Source organism: Musca autumnalis, unplaced genomic scaffold, assembly GCF_047663935.1.
Source record: "Musca autumnalis isolate F117 unplaced genomic scaffold, ASM4766393v1 scaffold_5, whole genome shotgun sequence".
NCBI lineage: Eukaryota > Metazoa > Arthropoda > Insecta > Diptera > Muscidae > Musca > Musca autumnalis.
In genome coordinates, this window is record NW_027412088.1 from 37550838 (window position 1) to 37575890 (window position 25053).

The window sequence follows — 25053 nt, forward strand, 5'->3', positions numbered from 1 at the left end:
CGACTTTCATGGTGATAAGGAATATACACTAGCGGTCATCTGAATAGGTTTGAATTTTTTTATTTTTTTATGTTAAGGTATCTTCTGATGTGTTCGTATTACAGATCGATACTATTTAGTTTTTGAGAGTCCTATCCTATGCCAACATTGCAATGAAAAAACTTGATGGTGTTGCCATATTTTCGGAAAATATCCCAATTATAATAAAAAATGTCCAATTTTTGCGATCATCAGAATAGGTTTGAATCAAATAAAATTGAAAAATTTTACTACCCATGCAAATATTGCGCAATTTTTTGGTTTAGTTTAGTAAACTGGAACAATCTGATAAATCCTACAACAAATTTGACCCGCTTTATTAGGAACGTGGGTTCAATTCTCAACATGGAAAAGTTACCGAGAACTTTCAGATAAAATCAAGAAATATTTTAACAAAAACGTTTTATAAACTTGCTTTAAATGACTTTTTGATTTCGTAAGATCTCTTCTGAGCTTCGAAAATTGTCTGGAAGCAAATACCAAGTGTAGCCATATAATTAGGATTGACAAATTAGAAAGGTCATTGAAAATAGTTGGTTTTTTTAGTTCAAGTTTAATTTTTTAACTATCCTTGCAGTACAAATTTAAGTATTATCATGGTCACAAATCCAGCATAGTGGACCACATGTATCATTTATGTTCGAAAACTGGTCTGGAAGAATGTTTCTTCGACGACAATAAAGTAGAAAATTGTAATTCAAATTTAAGTCAAAGGGGCATGATATCGCCGACTTTTATAGTGCTGTATACCTTCAGTAGTCCATTCTTTTGTATTTATTCGTGTTTGTTTTATGACTTGTGAACAGAAAAAAACTTTTTGACCTGACTATATAGGTATTACAGCACTATAAAAGTCGGCGATATCATGTCCCTTTGACTTAAATTTGAATTATAATTTTCTACTTTATTGTCGTCGAAGAAACATTCTTCCAGACCAATTTTCGAACATTAACGATACATGTGGTCCACTATGGTGGATTTGTGACCATGATAATACTTAAATTTGTACTGTAATCACGCTAGTTAAAAAATTAAACTTGAACTAAAAAACCAACTATTTTCAATGACCTTTCTAATTTGTCGATCCTAATTATATGGCTACACTTGGTATTTGCTTCCAGACAATTTTCGAAGCTCAGAAGAGATCTTACGAAATCAAAAAGTCATTTAAAGCAAGTTTATAAAACGTTTTTGTTAGAATATTTCTTGATTTTATCTGAAAGTTCTCGGTAACTTTTCCATGTTGAGAATTGAACCCACGTTCCTAATAAAGCGGGTCAAATTTGTTGTAGGATTTATCAGAATGTTCCATTTTACTAAACTAAACCAAAAAATTGCGCAATATTTGCATGGGTAATACAATTTTTCAATTTTATTTGATTCAAACCTATTCTGATGATCGCAAAAATTGGACACTTTTTTGTACATTTTTTATTATAATTGGGATATTTTCCGAAAATATGGCAACACCGTCAAGTTTTTTCTTGGGAATGTTGGCATAGGATAGGACTCTCAAAAACTAAATAGTATGGATCTGTAATACGAACACATTAGAAGATAACTTAACATATAAAAAGAAAAAAATTCAAACCTATTCAGATGACCGCTAGTGTATGGTATGCCAATTATTATACCCTACACCACTATGTGGGGAGGGTATTATAAGTTGGTTTTGGCCAAAAAGTTTGTAACGCATCGAAATAATGGTCCTAGACCCATACTTATATATACCAAAATGAATGTCTTGACGAGCTGAGTCGATCTGACTATGTGTGTCCGTCCGTCAGTCCGTCCGTCCGTCCGTCTGTCCGTTTGTCCATCTAAACCTTGTAATCACGCTACAGGTCGCAATTTTGATCGGATCGTCAGCAAATTTTGGATGTTGATGAGGGTCCCGGAGGGGAAGAAGCCTATTGATTTTGTTGATGGTCGGATCATATTCAGGGGTCGGAATGGGCAAAAAACTTATTTGGGGAAAAAGTCAATGTTTTATTTCAAAGTGAATATCTCCGCATCTGTAATGGGTATATCAAAAGCAAAACCTGCTAATGAAAGTAGAAAATATCACCTTTTCAACGATGTACAGTAGGCTGTCGTTGGTGGTCAAACAACAGAGATATCGCAATAGTCGGTAATGCATTCCATTTTCCGATTTCTTTGTAATCACGCTACAGGTCGCAGTTTTGATCGGATCTTCACAAATTTTTTGGGAGTTGATGCCAGTCCCACAGAGGAAGAAGCCTATTAAGTTTGGTGATGGTCGGGTAATATTCAGGAGTCGGAATAAGCAAAAAGCGTATGTGGAGAAAAGTCAAAGTTTTTTTCTTATGCGAATATCTCAGCTTCTGGTAGGAGCATTCCAAAAAGAAAACCCGCCAATTGCAGAAGAAAATATCTCCTTTATATTGATGCAAGTATGTTGGCGTAAGTGAGCAAACAACCGAGATATTGCAAAAGTCAGTAATATATTCATTTTTTTCATTTTTTGTAATCACGCTACCGGTTGGAATTTTGATCGGATAGTCACTAGATTTTGGGGGTAGATGCGGGCCCCACAGAGGAAGAAGCCTATTGATTGTAGTGATAGTCGGATAATATTTAGGGAAAAACTCATGTGGAGACAAATTCAATGTTTTATTCTTTGTGAATATATCGGCTTCTAGTAGGGGTTTCCAACGGCAAAGCCTGTCAATAGAAGAAGACAATATTACCTTTAAATTGGTGTAAAGTAGGTTGGCGAAGGTGGCCAAACAAGGGAGATACCACAATGCATCCAATTCTTCCATTTTTTGCAATCACGCTACAGGTCGCAATTCTGATCGGATGTCACGAAATTTTGGTTGCTTATGGGGGTCCCGAGAGAAAAAGGCATATTATGTTTGATGGTATTCGGATTATATTCCCTAAAATAAATGTTTACCAGTGAAAAGCTTATGCACAGAGGTAGTGGTGTAGGGTAATACATGGTCGGCCCCGTCCCGACTATAGCCTTTGCTCACTTGTTTCATATTCCATTCCCAAAAAATTGAATTTTTTCTTTTCGCGCTACATTAACGATTTTTGGTACATAGGTTAAGAAAAAATTTCCCAGCACAAATCCGCTCGCGAGCAAATTTTTGGTTGTTGCGGACAAATGTTATCGCGGTTTTACTTCTGCTTAAAAAAAAAAAAAATATTATAAAAACGCTAATTACTTTATTGAGCACAATTGCCACTAAAAAGTTATCACGAAGTGGCGTCATTAAGTAGATTGCATAATATTTGTAAAATGCTACTCAGCATTCGCGGAATTTACAAAAAATTGACAAAATTTAAAATGTAATCCGAATTTTTTGAAAATATAGGTCTATTTACCCGTCAAAAATTACAATAAAAATAACAGTTTTAAATAAAGACTTCACTGGGAATCAAATGAGACCAAATTTATAATCATCGGGATAGTAGTTAGGATATTATAGCCAAAATAAGCACATATTTGTGTTTTCACATGCATTCTAGAGTTGAAAATATTGGAAAAATTATATAGGAGTACTTCTCCTATTTTTCTTGAAACTCCCAAGAAAATGGACTGATTTTGTTTTATCTACGTTCACATAGACGGTTTCCTATTGAGGAAAGTTATCGGTTTGTTGAAATAAATCATTAGACTCCCAAACGGAAATAGAGTTCAAATAAACCGCTTTAACTTATATGCATTATTAAAATATGTGGAAATCGCGTAATTATCAAAATCGTTTTGTCCGCCTGTGATTTTCATGTACAGCAAGACCATATCTTTTAATTTGTATATATTTTTCGTAATATAATTTGGACGCTAAGATGTAGCATCGGCTGCATATTAGCATTAAAAAACCTATAAAACATCGCTGATTTGCGCAAAGTTCATACAATTTCGTTCCGCATCCGGTTTTAGTGTCACCATGAAAATCTGCATCGATATATACCTATTTCAAGGCAATCAGTCAAGAACCGTGGATGTAGCATCACACACTATTTTTGGGATAAAATGAATGTAGTTCCCTTATCAGTGAAGTTTTTAAATCTCTGTTTCCGCAAAAAGTAAGATGCTGCACTAGTTTTTTCATAGCAGTGCAAGCGGCCGACAGAATACGCGATAAAATGCGCGATATTTTCAAAAACAATATTATGTGATTTTCCTACCTTGGAATTTCTCCTATCTCGCGTTTTAGTAGATGGATTTTAACGAGTAATGATTTATTAGATCCGCAACGTAAAAATCCAAAATTTGCAATCATGCACGAGTAAATCGAATGCCAATTGTACAAATTAGACCCGAAATATATGATTTTTAGAAATTTGTTCGCACAAAATTTTTGTATTTTTATACAGATTTCTCTGAAGCTCTGTAGGCTACGTTCACGACACATATATCAAATAAATCAGATTCGTGAGTTCTTCATTCCTATATATATAATTTTTTTGAAAAACGTGTTTGCGGAACGAAATTATAAGAACATTTCAAAAAACACTTAAAATCTGGCTTCAAAATGTCAGCATAGTTTGATGGTAGACGCAGATCAAATTTTGAAAAGTTATACATTTGTGGGATGATCCTTATTTAGTTGGCTTCTACGTTCACTTTGACAGGAAAATCGGGAAAAATGTGGTTTAATCACAAATCGAGAGAAAACAAAAAAGTCAGGTTGGCTTCAACCCATTTTTACCCATTTTTTAACATAAATATAGCCACAGCTTCCACGCAAATCAACTTTGAAGGCCAATATTTTTTGCCAAGTCTAAAAACATTTCATTTTATCCAAAAGCATTTAAATTGTACAATATCACTGTGCAACATTTTTAAGGTGATCTTGTGCAAACAATTCGAACTGAGGATTTTTTGAAAGTACAGACCCAAAGGACAAGAAGCCCTAGTTGGGTTTTGTTGTGTCAGATCCAGCTCGGATTTTATGGCCCCATCTAAACATGGTAAAATATTGAGTTTTTAAAGAAATTCCAGGCTATATCTCTTAAACCAATGCGAATCTTCTTCTGACCTCTGAAGCAAATTTGTAGTTAAGGACAAGAATAAAATATTTGGGGAAATAATGAACTCGAAAAACTAAATTTATTGCCTCAAATTTCAAAATATATGCACAAATTTCACAATTTTTATACATTTCGCACCGTATCTCCAAAACCGTTATTTCTGAATATTTTCTGTTGGAAAAATATTCCCCGGAATGTAGTACACAACTCTTCAGAACATGTCACTATTGTAAAATGCCTCTATGCCATTGTATTCAGTACATTTTTCAACGACGATTTAATGAAAATGTCAATAATGTAGTGAAATCCGAAATGCGAGAATAAACTGTTGGTGTCAATTATGTTTGAAATACGTGCTGTAAAAGATATGATGCGAAATACGGCTGAAACAACATGAAGTAAGCACTTTAGAGTTTCAGAATGTTCTAAAGAATTGTTAAAGATTTTATTTGGAAGATTTTTGCAAAAGGTTACTTGGTTCAACTCTCAACAGTTTAGCCGATACTGACCCGAATTTCAGCAACTACGTAAAATTCCGATTTGTTTCTGAGATAAAGGCCTGATAAACTCAAAAAAGTGTAGATTTAGCCCGGTTTAGATGAGGCCATAAAATCCGAACTGGATCTGACAGGACAAAACCCTACTAGGGTTTTTGTAGTCTAAATATGTACTTTCAAAAAATGCATACTAGAAGTAGTTTGCATTTTCAGTGTTGCATAATGTATACAACCACTATTCGCGAGTTATAAAGGGGTAAACCTTGGCTTCAACGATGTTAAATTTTCAATAATATTGCCCATATATACTTTATAGGGTCTCCGACGAATATTGCGATGTTTTACAAACAGAATGGCAAATTTAATTATACCCTCCATATTATGGTGGAGGGTATAAAAATAGATCAAGTTCGAAGATGAATCATGTTGGTCCATTGAATTAGGTAACCCATCCGCAAAATCTCCACATTGTGCGTTTTAATCTATTTGAAACTACTCGTTTTGAAATTTCAATAGCGAGTAGTCGATGTGATAATGACTACAACAATTTTGTTAATAAAAGCCAGTAAATGCTTCAAATGTATTTTCCATAATTTTCTTAATAATAGCCTGAATGTTCCAACGACCCATCCAAATAGTATTCTTGCAATATAAGAAGAATTGTGTTTTTTGTGGACTCTCTTGGTTGGTTTTGTCCGTAGGTCCAATGATTATGATACCTTTCCCACAACCGGTAAAAATGTTTTTACTTTTATCATTAGGAATCTGTTCATAGTACATTTAGTTTTATTACTCTTGTTTAGTTTTGTTGTACGCCAAAGGCTGAGGGATGTTCATAAGAATTTTTAAGGATTTATAAAAATTAATATGATTAATATGTATCACGATTTAAATAGACATATTATGGACGAATTTACAAACGATATCGACATACGAATGACAATATTTGATTGTGGTAAGTAACATACCTATATACTATATACATTATAGAGGTGCTTATAAACATATTTCTTTCTAATATGAGGACCTCATATTTCACTAACAAACAAAGTAAAGTTTTGTCCCTAGCTTACAAATATCCCAAGCAGCTCACTTCATTCAATAATTGCTCTGTAGAGAGTAACACTTTAATATTATTAAATTATTACGAAATATTATACAAAAGGTTGGTAGAAGGAGGAGACCTATGCACGCACTAACACACACACTCATACACTCCATCAGTACTTCTATGAAAATGAAACAAAACTACTTAATGGCTCACATTTGTCTAAACTCGAGTAATTTATGGTTTTTACTCGAGTACGCACCACTCTTTCCGTCTAAGATGTTGGTTGGTTGGTTGCTCTTATAAATTTTGAATAGCCAAGTGAATGAATGAGCGAGTTGAGCAAAGTTGTAGTATGAATAGACACACGTTTCTTGTTTGCCTATTTCTCATTACCATCGTCACGTTTCTTTTTTGGCCAAGATGTCTGCCGCAGTTTCTTACCTGTCCCATTTGTCCATATGTATGTATGTGTCTGATAGACAAACCGGCGTACATACAGAGATGGTCTGTATGACGATTTTTTAGGTTTTCGACGGTAAGAAAGTTGTAAACGTCGAAAACGTCATTTACCCGTAGAAAACGTATTAAAAGTAGTAAACGTCATAAACCTCAAAAAAAGTATGTTACCGCCATATTTTTCACTTAATATTAATTCTGCAAGCCTTTCTTTGTTACTGAAGAGCGTCCGTGCCTTTTTTGTAAATAACAGCATATTTTTATTAATATTTTAATTTTTAAAATATCTGAAATAATTGAACAATAAATTGGATTATGCACTTAGCACGCCATCTACAATATATTCCGAACACTACCACTACTTTACCTATGTTTCAAAGAATTTGCGGATGAGGTAATAAAAAACATAGGTATAATGTCCATATAATAAAAAGATATATATAAAATGTACATTTTAGAGTGAAATGTTTGTATGTCTGTTTTATAATAAAATAGGATCTCAAAAAAAAATAATAATAATAAAATGAGTTCTATTATTATGAAAAAACATCGATTTTTAGGTTATAAAATTCGTTTGTTTATTCTGTCAAATACCTTGTTTGTTTGGCTAGGTTTACGACGTTTCCGACGTATGTAATATACGTCAGAAATGTATGTCAGATACGTCATTATTGCAGACAGACCATCTCTGCGTACATATTTTGTATGTAAGGAACATTGAACAGAGGTGGAATATAAAGGGCCTTATTCAAAATATTCTTGGAATAAATGACGTTTTGAGAGTGGGCAATTGCAGAAAAGTAGAAGTTAAACATTTCCAGAGGTATTACCCCGCCTTAGGGAACTATCTCTTCACTCTTCAGGTCTTAGACTTGTTACTGTGGGGTCCTTGAAGAGCTTTGCATGGTTGAAGTGCAAGAGCCTCCATAACAGTTCGGTCGCACGGCCTGCTCTGATTCAGGTGGTGATGTGCATTTTCCATAGTGATTTTGGGCAATTGGAAAACTACTCTTCATCATGAAGGGGGAATTAGGTCTATACAATTCACCTCAATTGGCTGTTCTCAGTGGCGGACCACCCTGAAAAACGTTGAAGGCTTCTGGTACAATATGGGTGGCTAAAAGTTTAATCCAGTTGTACGCAAGGGTCTGAGCGTTCCAGGGGTTGGGTGGAACGAGACGTGAACTAGGACCACTACGCGAACTGTGTCAGGGAGGCAGCCATGCCATTCGCTGACTTCAGGGCACGGACGTTAGATGACTAGGTCAGCAAGTTGAATGTGTGGATGAGGAGCGTCAATGACATACACCTTAGCAGACGTCGTCTGGTGAAATCAAGTAAGGCCCGTGAGCTGGGTCTGATGCGAAAGGGAGTTGCGCGCCCGAGGAAGCGTTTCCAAAGGGCAAGACGAACCAATGCGGAAGATCTGGCTCAGCGTAAAGCTGAGTTTCTTGCTGCTCTTAGGACGTACAAGGACGATCTATCTAGGAGTAAAGAAGACGATTGGAGAAGATTTATAGAGGACCACAGAGAAGATCCCTGGGGAAAAGTATACCGTGTGTGCCGACATGGGTCTAAACGTCAGGTTGACCTACAGGCGTTGCGTATTGGCTACACGTCGTCAGCCTCGGGGTTGGCGGGCAACGTAGGGATTTTTCTGGGATGTTTCTTTCCGAAGTCGGACACCCATTCACCTCCCCCGCTTGTGTGGGTGAGCCTCCGGACTTGAAGCGTAATGAAGTTGCGGACAGTATCTGCCGGATTAGACGTAGAAAATCGCCAGGTATCGACGGTATGACCGGAAGGATGTAAAAGGCTATCTGTAGGGTCATGCCTGAGTATATTAAGTCCGTTCTCGTTGGTTGCTTTAGCCAGGGGTACTTCCCGCGTGCGTGGAAGCATGCTCGAGTCATCGTGCTCTTTCAGTCGCCTGATCGGGTGAGAAGTAATCGTCGCTCATATCGGGACATAAGCCTTCACCCGGTACTTAGACAAGTCTTGGAGATAATTTTGGTGGCAAGGCTTGGGGAGTGCCGTGGCTTTGGTCCTTCACCGCATCATGCAGAACATTCTAAGCGCGTGAAATGCCAAATATGTCTTAGGCATATTTGTGTACTTTAAGGGTGGCTTTGACTTCCTTCCATGGGATAGCGTATTCGATAAGCCGTCTGAGATTAGATGTCGGAAGTTTGTTCTCTGGTCGAGTTATTTTAGCGGAAGAAGGGCTTGTGTCGTGGGAGTCAATGAGTCGGTCTAACTTGATGTGGAGCGCGGCTACCCGCAAGCGTCCATTTGTGTTCCATTTATTTGGAACCTCATGATGGATTCTCTGTTGCGGGAGTTTGCGGACACATTCAGGATCTGTGCGTATTCGGATGACCTGCTTATCATGATCGAAGGGAGACTCGTGTTGACCAGGAACGTCGTGGTGAGCAGGGCACGAGTATCGGGGGTCTGGAGTGACCGAGTGGGTGTTGAGGTGTCTAGGAAGAAGACGGAGCTAATGCTGCTGGAAGGCAGATTAGCGCACAGTCAGGCAAGTCAAGTACCTGGGCATAAAGGCGGCCGAGAGAATGAACTTCCTGGCAGACTTTGATCGCTTGAAGGACAACCTGACAACTGTTGCTGGTATGGTCAGAAGGGTCTTGCAGACAGACTGGGGTTTGAGCAGGCTTTCCGTGCGTACCATATTTGGCGGGCTTTTTGGTGCCTGCGCGACATGGTGCACCTATATGGTATGCGGCAGCAGAGTCTGTTGTTGGAAGTAGAAAGATCTTATCGTGTCAACATGTGACCTTGTTAGCATGTCTGCCAGTGTGTCGCACTGTGCCCACGGACGCAATGCATGTGTTACGTGGCGCCCTGCATTTTTGCCTGTAAGAGGTCTGTCCGGGACAGATTTGTGTGGGTGTGGGATCACTGGGCACTGGCGGCATATACTGACGGAATACCGGTACTATGATAACATTAGAGATTTAGCCAATATGGGTAGCACCTATAAGGGAGCGGGCGGGCTTTCAGATTTTCAGGCCACTTGGCGACAGTCTGACCTTTAGTTGTTTCAGTAGTTTTGCACGTTAAGAGATTGTTAGGGGAAGGACTAGACATAGTGGGGGTAATTCCTCCACATAGTCTCTCTACAGTTGGGCGAGTTGGGCTTTGCAGGAGAGTTGGAGGAGTGGGTATTGGTGCAGCGTCGTGTCCTGGTGTGGATGTCGTGCCAGTCATCAGTGAAGATGGCCTTGTTTATTGTTTGTGTTATGATGTTCGTTGCCGCGGTCCCGATGGACCCATTGTGCAGTTGGTGGAGGTCACCAGTCCGGGGCTGTTTGAAGTCCAACTGGTAGTGGTCATTGGTCACGAAGCCTGACCCGAAGCTATATTCTGGTACCGCGGGTGGCAGGTGCCCCCGGATCCTTTATGTGATTTGTCCTGGCAGTTTGTGTTGGCCCCCTTGTTGGAACATAGCGGTGGCTGTGGTTAAGGCCCAAATCGCCGAAAGAGCTTCGGCTCGAGTCTGGAGTTACACTTCATCTTGGTGCCTGACCCAAAAAAAAGTTGGAGTGTAGATGGGCTAAGCTCCAAATACGTGTGAGCGAATTGATACTTGTACATTTTGTGCGGGGACCTTGGTAGACGCATTGTATTCACCCGGTATTAAGAGCACTGTGAGGTAGACCGAAAGGCAGGTACTCACATAAAGCACCACAACGTATGTACGCATTAACATTGAGATTCCGTTTGCGTTGGACCGCTTTGGATGATTTCGAATTTCGGATGACGACTGCAGCATTGCTCATCGTAAATTGTGATGGAAACTCCTCGACTGGGACGGCTCTTGTACGGCGTAGCCCTATAACTCTCGGGGTGCTGTATAAACTGACAGTTAAAAAAACACGCGCATCTCTTCGGATCTATCACTGTCGTTTAGTTGAAAGTGATAGCCATTCTATCATCCTTCTTTTCCGGATTCGAGAGTGATAACAAAGTCTACGATTTTGGTGACTTTGTTGCAGTGCGATGAACAATAACTTGTGGGCTTATATGCTGCATTTGTTGTTGTTGGGGAGACTGCGGTGGTGTCTCATATTCCGACAACGAAGTTGGACCAGGACCATACTTCTAAGAGGAAATAATCGAAACCTGTTTTGTAGAAGGGCGGCAACGGCTCTCTAGACCGACAAGTCTGAACGTTAATCCGAAAAAACGGAACTATGTCTATTTGCTAGGAAAACGAACGTATTCCTAAATAAGACAATAAATATTTCGCGTACAGTTAAATACCTAGGAGTAATTCTGGATAAGAAACTTAAAAGGAAAGACCATATTCAAGAAAGGGCTAACAAAGCGCAAAAATGGTGGTCAACTTGTAGAAGGGCAATGAGCTCAAAATGGGAGTTTTATCCTAGGATGACACACTGCCTATACAAAAGCGTAATTAGTGTCTCGTATTCCGACAACGAAGTTTGAACCACGCTGGAATATGCTCTGGCGCAGCAAGCAGCAACATAACTCCTATCGCAGTAGCCCTGGAAGCGACTAAGACCTGAGCAGGCAAACGGAACAGATCCATTTCCCTGGGGTTCTTCTCTATTTCGGCACGGACCAAAAGAGCTTGGAGCAAGCATATATTGCCACTCCCATGATGAAAAAATTTATGAACTCAAACACATAATTGTTGCTTCGGCCTCGAACATTTTTTATGTTGGCAATTCTGCGATTAAGAACCAACTTCAAACCCAATTTTCTTCATACATACCTTTTTTGCATAAAGGCCCCTTATATTCGACTGCCCTCATAATTCACTTTTGACCCAAACATTCATTTCCGGTCGGTCGTTTGCTGGCACGTTAAGTAATGAGATATGTAAGGAAAAAGTTAAAATAACATCAGTTGTGTATGGTTTTCTTCTCAGGTTTTGATGGGGTTTCGTCGGTCGCTGCTTGCTGGCAAAATAAAACCAACAAAATATAAAACAAAACAAAAAGGTTAAGAGTGAATAATGTTTACCATTTGCAGACACCTGTGATGCCTTAACATCTATGTAGCATAAGCGATGATGTTGATGCGGGAAAGTAAAGGACGAACTAAGGTGTAAGTTACACATTAAAACATTAAACCAAATAAAATTGACTGCAAGGAAAATTCTTAATAGCTATAAAGAAGATATCTGCAAGACCGGTGGCACTCAACCTTGGGAATAATTAAAGTAAAAAAAATAAACGAATGGTTATTCTAGGAAAGATGCCCTTTAAGATTATGTTGCAATTGTTCACTTGGACAAAGGTCAGAAAAAGTGAAAATATTGATATATTTATTTATAAGGTTTTAATAAGAGGATTTTTTATAATTGGAATTTTTTCGAAAAATGCGAAAGGTTTTCATCCAAACCAAAATATGTACATCTTTAAGTATTCATTATGTAGGAAGTAATTTGACTCTTTTCCAATGGTCAAAAATGTGGTTCTACGTGTGTAACAATTTACAATATTCTGTTGAAACGTCATGGTTGCCCCTACTTGGGAAACGTAAACTAAACGCTGAAACTACCGCTTAACAAAATTCAAATCCTTTTAACCTAGATTCAAACCCTCGATTTTCCGTATTGTCATTTTCATGTATTGTCATCCAAATCTGAAAAGTGTGAAAATATTTAGTTCGATTGGTCAACTGTAACTGTTTTAAAAATTAGTAACTAGGTTTGAACTAAACAGACAACAAAGCAAGTTGAATATAACACTGTAAAAAAGGTTGTTCATACCTGCCTTTCGCTCAATACTCTTATTGAAAACTGTATAGATCAGTATTCATGTTTCCTTCTTTGCGTCTTACTAGGAAACTTTGTCCTGTTGTTCTAGACCGTGGAGCCATTTAAAGGTCAAAACTTTTACGGTGGTAGGTTTATACATTCAAACCAAATACACAGGTTATTGTTCGAATAGAAATAATAAAACGAAATATTGTTCTTGGGTTTTATATAGCCGTTGTTAAGTGCAAACGCAGCAAGACCACAACCATCATTTTCGCCACTATTTAAGTAGCCACACAAAATCAATGAGTGAAAAAATGAAATTAAAACAAACTTTGCAGACATTGGAATCAAAGTCCTTTAATGAGAGAGAAAAAAAGAGTATTTAAATGTTGTGAAATTTAATAGAGAGATTTTTGTATATACGCGTATATACAAACAAATTTGTATTTGTTTGTCCCGATACAGACAGAATATTTGTCTCATAAGCCAAACAAAGAAAATATATCTAAACCTTCGAGTCATTTACTTCGTCCTTATAATGTTGAATGCCATGGTCACCACTTTATTCCATCGGAGTTTTGGCATTCTTGCTTTATACCGAAAAGCTAATTACAGCATATACCGTCCTTAGACGAGCTTCAGGTGGACAGGACCCTAAGGAACTGAATTGACCACATGCTAAGAATTATATGGATAAACTGCGGGCTACACGACATCAAAATAAGAGACAAAGTTGGACAAAGAACGCCACAGGGAGGTATCCTATCACCTTTGTTGTGGTTTACTACCATAAATAATCTACCAAGGAACTTAACCGTCGAGGAATTTGACCCAGTCCGCTACGCAGACGACGTTATAATACTTGTAAGGGGAAAGAATCCAAATCTACTTTGTAGAAGTGCGGAAACCTCAAAATAGCATATAACTGGACCAGGCCGAAAGGTCTGAACTACAATCGCGAAAGTGGGAAACTTCGAGTCACCATTTTTCCTAAATAAGACAATAACAATTTCTCATACATTTAAATACCTAGCAGAAATTCTGGATAGGAGACTTAAATGGAAATACCATATTCCGGAAAGGGCTAACAAAGCACAAAAATGTTAGTCAACTTCTAGAAGGGCAATATGATCAAAATAGATGTCTAATCCTAAGATGACATAATGGGTATACAAAAGTGTAATTAGATTGATCTTAACATACACGGCTGTGGTATGGTGGACAGCGATGCACAAAAAATGCAATGTGAAGATATCAAAAAAGCCAAAGAACATGTTGCCTAAGCATTAGCGGGGTAATGAGGACTATTAGGGCTTTAGAAAAAACCCACTAATGCTGGTGCAGAATAAAAATAGCAAAATTAAGAGTTTTTAAGATGTTTAAGGAAAATGTGTATTGACAAAATTAAAAAAAATTAGAAAAAATAATAATCATTAGAATCCCAGAAAATACGGCTTAAAATTTCTAGAAAATCGAAAAAATATATTAAATCGCGAAAATTGCATTCAAGTCCATTGTGCAATTTTTTCTATTTTTTTATTAGATTGCTGAGAAAAGTAACAAAGTATCAGTTATCTGTGCTGACTGAGATATACCCCCAGCCACAGACCAAAAAATAAACAGAAAATACAATAATTATGCCGTGTATAAAATATATTGATTTTGTACCACCAATTTGCTTTAAAATCTGTAGGTACCATGATGTGGGGCTATACCAAATCATTGACATATACAAAACATTTTTAGTAACCAAACTTCTCCATAAAGAACTCGAAATATTAACCCCCTGTTTATGTATTTCGAAACGAAAATGTGTGCGCATGAAAGACACCCAAACTTTGGTTTTTGAAATATTATTTCATTTGCTTTTGCTTCAAAACAAAAAACAAATTTGAAATACACACTCAAATTTGGTAGTTTTTCTTCCGCATTCGTTTTCTTATCGACATACATAAACAGGCCCTAAATTTCGCTAAACTAAGTTTGAAAAAAAATGTTGAAAAAGTTTTAGAGTTATCTTGGTATGAGCCGGCAGTGTTTTGTAGCTTTTGGGTCATTATCTCAGGAAGTATTGACTTACTCCGGAAAAAATGTACTGTTGGAATAAGGCCGCTACAACAACCTACTGAAAAACGAATCAAAACGATGCGTGATGAGCTCTTAAACTTCACATTTTCCGAATTTTGTATGTGAGGTATCCGAAGGAGTTGACCTATACAATCCATATTCTAACCTGATTTGCCATTTTGGTTGGTGCCGTCAGGGTTTCATGGAGGTTTTAGGCTAATATATCAGGAGTGCGATTCTCTAACTCATTTTTTGAGTTACCGACAAAAATCGGTAAAATTAAAACGCAAAATTATGAATGAAAAGTTCAAATAAAAGTTGACAACACTCTTGATATCGGTAGAACTTTGCGACAGCTTTTTATTCGTCGCTAACTTACCGAAAAACATCGGTAATTACCGAAATTATAAGCATTTTAATTTTACCGACAATTGTCGGTAGTTCAAAAAATGAGTTAGAGAATCGCACTACAGGAAGTATTCAATTCAATTCAATAAACTTTATTTTTCAATTAATAATAATATGTACATTTAGTAATATCTACAAAGTTGTGTGTTTTTACATACATAAAGTTTTACAGCATGGTTTAAATTAAAACCGTCTGCCGGAATAATGAGTGTTATAAACATATTAATGATTCAGGAAGAAAAAATTGTACCGTCGCAAGAACAACATGCCGAAAAAACAACACGATCCGAGATGTGCTCTTAAAGTTCACTTTATCCGAATTTTTTGTGAGAGGTACCGGAAGGAGCGGTCCGATATAGTCCATATTCGAGTCCGATATATATCTAGAAGGAATGATACGATGTGCAAAGTTTGCACCAAATCAATTGCTTCCATCAAGAGTTATCGTTCACACAATTTTACAGAAAATTTTTGAATTTTTGTGGTTGAGGTACCCGAAGGAGTGGACCGATATGGCTCATCTTCGAACATAAACTAAGTTTGGACAAACTATTACGATACCCAAAATTTGGTTCGAATCGGTCAGCCAGTCAGGCAGACAAACGGACATGGCTAAATCGACTCCAAATTGTCTGAAACGAATTTCGTTCAAACATACTTTGGGTCTTAAACCGTTATTTCGATGAGGCGCATTTTTGTCGTATCAAGGTGTATCTACCTCTTCCTGCCTGAAGGCTGAGAGTATAGCAAGTTTTTTATACCCTCGCAATTTTTAAGATAGAGCTTTGTAATTTGGTATAGAAGTTTCTATTACTCCAAAATTGTTTGGTATTGCAAATGGGCTATATAAAAAACGGTACCACCCGATTTTCGCTATTTTGAAGATTTTAGCCGCATTATCACTCCGGAATGACTGGAATTTGGTAAATAGTCTTCGTTGGGGGTATTAAACTTTTCTCCAGAAATTGTTCGATATGGGCCCACGTCTTCATATAGCCCCCATTGAACGGTACCTCCCGATTTTCGGTTGTGGCCACAATAATCCACAAAATTGACTGAAATTTGGCATTTAGCCTTCATTTGAGTTTTAAAACTTTCAATATGAATTTGTTCCTATAGCCCCGTAGGACGGTACCTCCCGATTTCCGATATTTTGAAGGTTTTAGCATAATTATCACACCGAAGTGGCTAACATTTGATGATTAGTCTTCTGTGGAGGTATAAAACTTTCCCCCAGAAATTTGTCGGTATATGTCCACGCCTTCATATAGAACGCTACGTTCCGATTTTCGGTATTTTGATGTTTGTGGCTTCACTATTCCTCTGAAATATTTTTAGTATTCGTTGTGGGTATGAAACTTTCCCCCAGAAATTTTTCGGTACAGGTCCACCCCTTAATATAGCCCCCATAGAACGATATCTCCCGATTGTCGGTATTTTGAAGGTTGTGGCCACAATAACCCACCAATATTACTGAAGTTTGGTATTTAGTTGTTGTCAGGGGTATTCAAATTCCCACCAGAACGGTACTTCCCGATTTTCATAGTTCTGAAGGTTGTGATGACAATATCCCACTGAAAGACTTAAATTTGTTATTTACAGCCTGCTTATGTATGTCGATACGAAAACGTATGTGAATGAAATACATCCAAACTTTAAATTTCGAAATATTGTTTCATTTGCTTTTCCTTCAAAACAAAAAAAAAAAACAAGTAAAAATGCGTTAAGTTCGGCCGGGCCGAACTTTTCATACCCTCCACCATAAAATATTCTGAACTAAAATGGAATAATTAGTTTTCATTCCTGTCCCCAACTTTAAGTGGGTACGTTAAAATGTCAGATAATGTACATAAAATGCTTCATTCGGGAGGCCCTTTTTTATGGTGCCTATATCTAACTATGTATGTTGACAATTTTTGGTGGGCGAGAAATTGGGAGGTACTGTTATATAGGGGTTATTATAAAACATGCACCTATGTTGACAGTTTCTGATGCGAGCCTTTAATGCCAAATAACTCCTAATTCTGTTAAAAATTGTAGCTAGAACCCTCAAAGTACCGAAAATCGGTACATAACGTGGGAACTTCAAATGTCATTAACAGCTAGTTCGAAGGTACTCCTGTATGTGGGCTATACGAAAATTTGAACTTAAATGAACAATTTTTGTTTCAGAATTTTTGTTGGCTTTTAAATTTCAAATTACAGAAAGTTCGTCCAAAAAATAAAGCTAAGGTACAGAAAATCGGGAGGTTTGTTTTGGGGCTATACCAACGTGGTTAAACATTTTACGTAAAATCCTCAAAGTACCGAAAATCGGGAAGTATCGTTATATTGGGGCTATGTTTAAAATTTTTGATGCAGATGTGTGGTGACCACAACAACCTTCAAATGTCAAATTACAGTTAGTTCGGTTAAAAATTGTGCTAAAATTGCCAATTACTGAAAATTGGAAGGTACCGTTATATGCGAGCTATATCCGAACATGGACCTATATTGACAATTTTTTATGGAGAGGTGTTGTGACCACTAAGAACTTCAAATGTCAAATTACTGCTAGTTCGGTTTAATATTGTAGCTAAAATCATCAAATTACTGAAAATCGGGAGGTACTTTTATATGGGAGCTTTATCAATACTTCGACCATTCTTGACAATTTTTGGTGGAGAGGTGTGGTGACCACTAAGAATTTCAAATGTCAAATGTTCAAATTACAGATAATTCGGTTAAAACTTGTACCGAATACCGAAAATTCGTTATATGGGGATTTCGGTATTCGTTATACCGAGGTACCGTTTTATACCGTATATGGGGCTATACCAAAACATGGACCTACGTTCATAATTATTTCGAATATAAGTTTTTTGGTCACTAAGAACCCTAAATATCAAATTATAGCTAATTAGGTCTAGAAATGTGAATTTAAACGTCAAAATACCTGAAATCGGGCGGTACCGTTATATGGGGGCTACACCAAAACGTGGAATTATGTCCACAAGTTGTGTTATATAATTTTAGTGACACTTAAGAGCAATAAATGTCAAATTATAGCTAAATCAGTCTGAAAATGCAGCTAAAACGTCAAAATACCGTAAATCGGGGGGTACCGTTATATGGGGGCTATACCAAAACGTGGACCTATGTCCACTAGTTGTGTTATATAAGTTTATTGACACTTAAGAACCTTAAATGTCAATTTATAGCTAAATCGGTCTGAAAATGTAGCTAAAAACGTCAAAATACCGTTAATCGGGGGTACCGTTATATAGGGGCTATACCAAAACGTGGACCTATGTCCACAACTTTTGTTATATAAGTTTATTGACACTTAAGAACCCTAAATGTCACATTATAGATAAATCGGTTTGAAAATGTAGCTAAAAACGGCAAAATACCGTAAATCGGGGGGTACCGTTATATGGGGGCTACACCAAAACGTGGACCTACGTCCACAAGTTTTGTTATATAAGTTTATTGACACTTAAGAGCCCTAAATTTCAAATTATAGGTAAATCGGTCTGAAAATGTAGCTAAAAACGTCAAAATATCGTAAATCGGGGGTACCGTTATATGGGATATATACCAAAACGTGGACCTATGTCCACAACTTTTGTTATATACGTTTATTGACACATAAGAACCCTAAATGTCAAATTATAGCTAAATCGGTTTGAAAATGTAGCTAAAAACGTCAAAATACCGTAAATCGGGGGTACCGTTATATAGGGGCTATACCAAAACGTAGACCTATGTCCACAACTTTTGTTATATAAGTTTATTGACACTTAAGAACCCTAAATGTCAAATAATAGCTAAATCGGTCTGAAAATTTAGCTAACAACGGCAAAATACCATAAATCGGGGGGTACCGTTATATGGGGGCTACACCAAAACGTGGACCGATATAGCCCATCATCGAACTTGACCTGCCTGCAAATAAAAGACGCATTTTCCCAAAATTTCAGCGTTCTATCTCCATTTTTGTGGATGCTAGAGTGGTTACCACAGACGGACGGACGAACGGACGGACGGACGTGCACAGGTCGACTCAGAATTTTACCCTGATCAAGAATATATATACTTTATAGGGTCGGAAATGAGTATTTTAATGCGTTACAAACGGAAAAACAAACTTAATATACCCTCCGTACTATGGTGGAGGGTATACAAAAAACAAATTTGAACAACACACACACGCATTTAGTATTTCTTACGAATCCATTTTCTTATCGACATAAATTAACATACTGTTAGTCTCCCATGGGGTTATAAAATATTCCAGAAGGAAATTATCAATATATGTCTACGGCGCACAGAGGGGAAATTTGTGTTAAAAGTTGATCAAAAGCCCTAGAAAGCTCATTTATAGTCCGATTGATATAAAATTTTGCACAAAGCATATCTTCTGTACAAGGATTAATCCTATAGAAAAATAATGAAAATCGGTCCAGATTTGGATGCAGCTTCCATATATATTCGCATCTGATGTGAGATAAAAATGCACCAAAATCACTGAAATTTGACACATGCAACCTGAACTAGCCTAAAAAACATTGAGCCAATTTTCAAACAAATCGGTACAGATGTATATATAGTCCCATATGCACATACATATTTCATTCCAAATTTTATTTTTTGAAACTTACTTAAATTAATCTTATCTCAATTCACATGAGAAAAGCCGTGAATGCTTCTGAATAATGCAAACATATTTGATAGGTGTTGGTTTAGTCTGATAAATAAAACCCCCGGTTATAAGGTGGAGCAAAATTTAGTGTGTGTAAACCTTGCAATTCCATATAAAAATATTTCATATTTTAGTTGAGAAAAATTAGATTCTTTCCGAATGGCGCAAATATGCGCAATTTTTTATGATTGAATCTGATATTTGAGACTCAAGCGCATAAAACATTAGAAGAAACTATGGTCGGGAAACGACGGGGAAATAGACTTTTTCACTATTGAAATTGTAGTAATCTTAAAAATGATCATAAAAAATGTTCATAAAGAGGATATGTATCACCATTATTAAAGAGCAAAGATGTAAAATCAATCTGAAAATTTAAAATGCTAATCTCGTTCGGAGACTGTTTAAAACAATAAATCTTGAAAAAATATAAATTTTCGCGAAAATAATGTCATTTTAATGTTCACCTAATTTCTAAGTTTTCGAAAATTTACTTTTTGTTTTCAGTAAGGCTGAGTTCAATCGACTGCTGCATTGGATTGGTTAATCTTACAAAGTCGATGATGGTTATAGCAAATGTAGAAAAGAGTCTGGTTGCCGTTTATCAACATTTTTTCATAAAAAAACGATTTTCATATTTTGAGTTTTGAGCAACTTTAGGCATATGTTTCCCCTCTGTGCGGCGTCCTACATATATCACCCCATAGAAGCGTTCATCGTGATTTTCGGTATTTTGAACGTTTTACCCACATTATCTCTCCTAAATATCGGAAATTGGATATTTAGCCTTCTTTGACTCTAAAAACATTCCGCCAGAACGGTACCTGCCGTTCTTACTTGTTCCAAATTGGACCAATACTAAAGAAGTTATGAATATTTCTTTTCGTATAATTTTTACAGAATTTGACTTTTTTGAACCGTTACTAAAAATATAATATATTTTGAAAATATACTGGAATGTTTTGTTGATAAGCAGCATCACCACAGCAAAGGAATAAAAAAAATCAAAAACCACTTTTTGAAAATGAGTCCGATTTCACTCAGATATCCCCATATATTCTTGGTCCGGAAGTACCGTTCTATGGCGGGGAGTACCGAGAAGTACCGGTCATGGCCAGGAAAATATTTTTGGAAAACTTCCTTTTCAAAAAAGTCTGGCTTAAACCCATAGTCGTTGTTTTAATATTTTATTAAAACAACTTTAATTTATTAGTTGAACAAATTGGGTATGTTTACCAAGGGGTACGGCAGGGAAGACTATAATTTCGGATCTCGCCACAGATCCTCATCAGTTCCCTTGTTTCTTATTTTTCAAAGTTGTTTAAATAAAATATTAAAACAACGACAATTGAAACCACAATATTTTAAAAGCAAAACAGAAGTCATCCCAAATAAAAAACGCCAACACTCCTTTTTGGAAAATTTAAATTTAAGTTTAACTTTTTTTAAATTTAAATTTAACTTTTAATTTTTTTTTCTTAAAACATATACTTTTCCCAAGATCGGGTTTCTGTTTAAACGGAGATTGGCAAAATTAACTACCGTAATTTGTATTGGAAATTTATGTTTTTTTACAAATATATATAAATTTCAGCCTTCAAAATACCGAAAATGTGGCGGTACCGTTCTATGGATGTTGTATCAAAACTATAACTAACAAACTGCTAGAAAGCGAGTTTGCAGCAGCAAAGAAAAATGAATAACAAATTCTGTTGGATAATGTGACCAAAACCTTAAAAATGCCGAAAGTCTAGATGTTTCTCTCCGTGTGGGCTATATCAAAACTAGGGCCGATATTGCCCATTTTTAATAGCAAATATCCTAGAATTAGAATCGACTTAAAATTTTATGCTGAACAGGAATATATCCACCAAACCATTCTGTCCGAAAACGGACCGAAATCGGTTCGAGACTTTAATGGTACTTCCGGTTTCGTATCCGAATTCTAACCGAATTCGGTTCGAAAGTTATATAGAATGGTTGACATGTTTTTGGTCCGAATCTTCGAAAGAAAATCGAATGTTTCTATCGGTATTTCGTTCCGAATTCTATCCGAAATCTTAAGAAAAGTCTTGGGAACCTCGGAAAGAAATTTTTTTGTTTCTTGTCATATGAAAAAGAAAAGATTTTTTTTTTGCGCAGACAGCTTTTAATTGACAAATGGCCACAGAACAAAACCCACTCAGAGACAATTTTTTGAAGCGTAAGAAAAATCTTTCATAAATAGCATTATTTATGTTATTATTTATAAATAGCATTATTTATTAAAGATTCTTCCCAGCAAACCAATCGTAGCGTCATCGTAACGAAATCGCTAAATTCTTTTTTCTTCGAACGATTTCGAAATAATGTCGTATGAATATCGAAGGAACAATGCTAAACTTTTTCCAATAATAAATTAGTTGTTTTAAAATATTAAACAACAACAATGGTATTAAGCAAGACTTATTTGAAAAAAAAAAAAACAAAATTGTATCATCTATACCAATAAACAATTAAAAAAGTATCAGTCGGCTTTGCCGACATATATATCCCCTCAGCCTATGTAAATTGAAACTTTCATCTACGGAAAAATAGTGAGAAATAAATTTTATGTCATTTTAATTATCTCATGTGGCTTTAAAGTTTATTTTCAATTATATATCTGTTTTCAGTGACTTCAAAAAATTGTCCATAATTTTGATAAATTCAAATTTTAAAATCATTTTGTGCGTGAGGTTTTTTCAACGAATCACCTTATAATTAAGATTTTATGTAATCTTATGACAAAACTCATCACGCTATTATACAGGGATATGAGGTTGTAAAAAAGTCATAACCCTAATGTTCGGTCCATGAGCACTCGCTTGAATTATTATATGTCGCATTTATATTTAAAATATTAAACAAATTTATATGCGAATTTTATAACCAACCACTTTGTTCTTCGACAACAAACTAAAATGAAACCAACCCCTTATTGTTAGTTGTTAGATACATACACAAAGGGAACGGTATACCGGTAGTGACTGTGGTGATCTTTGTGCGAAGGGAATTTTGTTTTTTAAAATTTCGCTTCGAATTCGTACCAAAATCGGAAGAAAAACATTGGTATATATTCGAAGGGAAATTTACTTCCGACATTCGCTCAGAATACGGAACGAAGTTTAAACGAATTCCCCAACAAAAAATCGTATAGAAATCGAAATAAAATCTGAACGATTTTGCTTCCGCAATTGTTTAGATGTGTCGGACCTTTGGTTTGCTGGTTTATTTCAAACGTGATTTTCACAGTTGTAATCATTTTTTGCTAACAGTAGAACAATTTAAAAGATGTGTACGAATTATGTTGCATCAACACTAGCTTGAATTGTTAAAGTTTGGCATTTATATTTAAGAATTGAAAAATTGTATATGCGAATTTTACTGCAAATCACCAAACAAAAAATCCTTTAGAGAATCGATTAGAAATTGTAACGAATTCGGAACGAAGATTCGTAAGTTTCTACCGAATTTATTCAGAGGATTTAGACATCCTAAATTTGGTTTGTTGGGTACATACTTACTTTATAGGGTCTCCGATGAACATTTCGATATGTTACAAACGGAATGACAAAGCTAAATATACCCTCCATATTATGGTGGTGGTTATTGAAACGTCTAGTGTCTAAATTTCTTTCGCACAAGACTAAATCTGGTCTCTGGACTACAACCATAATTTTTTAGAAAACATATTTATTCCGATATTTTACTTTATACTGACTAATCACTATACATTGCAATAGTTTTCAAGCAATTCTTAAAATTTACTTAAAATTTCCGCATTACACACTTGGTCCCCAGGAAATAACTTCAAATGCAATTGGTTTCAACGCTTGGACATCAATGCTGTGTGAACTCAACAGTTTAACTATTTTTTGTATATTGGCAGATTTCTGAAATGGGGAAAAAAGTACGTATTGACTTAAAGCTTTTGTTACTTGTCTTAATTAATCGACATACCAATGTTTCTTCGACCACCGGTTTAAATTCAGCACTTCTTAGGGCCTTATAGAAATTTGCAAAATTTGCGTTTTTCTTGTTTTTATCTATAATCATATTCCGATATGCTGGTCGTGGCAACTCTTTTATTATTTCTTCAACGAACGTTGTAAATGAACCCAAAGGATGCAGCTGATGATGGTGGTGTTGTTGTTGTTGTTGATGATGATGACCGCTGGTCATGGTATTCTGAACGCTGCCAGTAACAGAGTTCAACTGGTCATCGTTTGCCCTTAGTGAAGTATGCTTAGAGTCTAAAAGCACAATGTCGACTAATGGTTGTTGCTCCACTGAGGCAAGAACTGCATTGCCACTACTGACATCATCAGCATACTCCAGTGCATCTAATTGTGGTCTTTTGTATGAAAGAACTTTTCTGATCCTAGCATGTAAAGCCTTTGGACTCATGGCCACCACGTTACCCGTGCCTGTGGTGGTTACTGTATTAGTGGGTATTCTGTCCATTCCATTATCATTAACCGACGTTGATGATGTTGCCATTTCGCCCTGCAACGATGATGCTATTCCCATAGTTGATGTTTCTGGCATTCGCTCCTCCGCCTTTTGTGTTTCACAGGCCATCATCATTGTTGCATTAACGGTCATATGCAGAAAATCCAATACGGAGATAATTTCGGGCACATCAAGTAACTGTTTTTGCAAGCTAGTGAAATCATTACTTCGCAAGTATTTAAGGGCAGTGCGAAAACCTCCGTCGATCACATAGTGTTTGGCCACAATTGCATCTACTATTGCTGGAGGTATTAAGTGTTCAAAATCCTTCAATTCGTTTACAATTTCTGGTGAAATAGTAGCAGATTTTATATTGGAATCACTGCATGGTGATACAGTAATTGGGTCATATGAATGGACCGCAACAAATAGCAGAGCCGATGATAATAGAATTTTCAAATGTATTATTGTCATTGTTTTGGTTTTCTATTTGCGTTCTGCGTTTTTTTTTTTCTTTCTTGTTATTAATCACAACGCTTGCAAACCCGTACAGACAAATAATGTGTCTTCAATGAACGCTTGTTTTCAACTGATTGATTGCAAACGACTGGCATATGTT

General features: G+C 36.4%; 1 protein-coding gene across 1 annotated transcript; it reads right to left on the reverse strand.

The window, feature by feature from the left end:
- Positions 1-23658: 23658 nt before the first annotated feature.
- LOC141387711 (uncharacterized) lies at positions 23659-25046 on the reverse strand. Its single transcript, XM_073957801.1, has 2 exons — positions 23943-25046; positions 23659-23875 (listed from the first exon to the last, which is right to left on the reverse strand). The coding sequence occupies exons 1-2, from the start codon at positions 24906-24908 to the stop codon at positions 23765-23767; spliced, it is 1077 nt and encodes a 358-aa protein (XP_073813902.1). The 5' UTR covers positions 24909-25046; the 3' UTR covers positions 23659-23764.
- Positions 25047-25053: the final 7 nt, after the last annotated feature.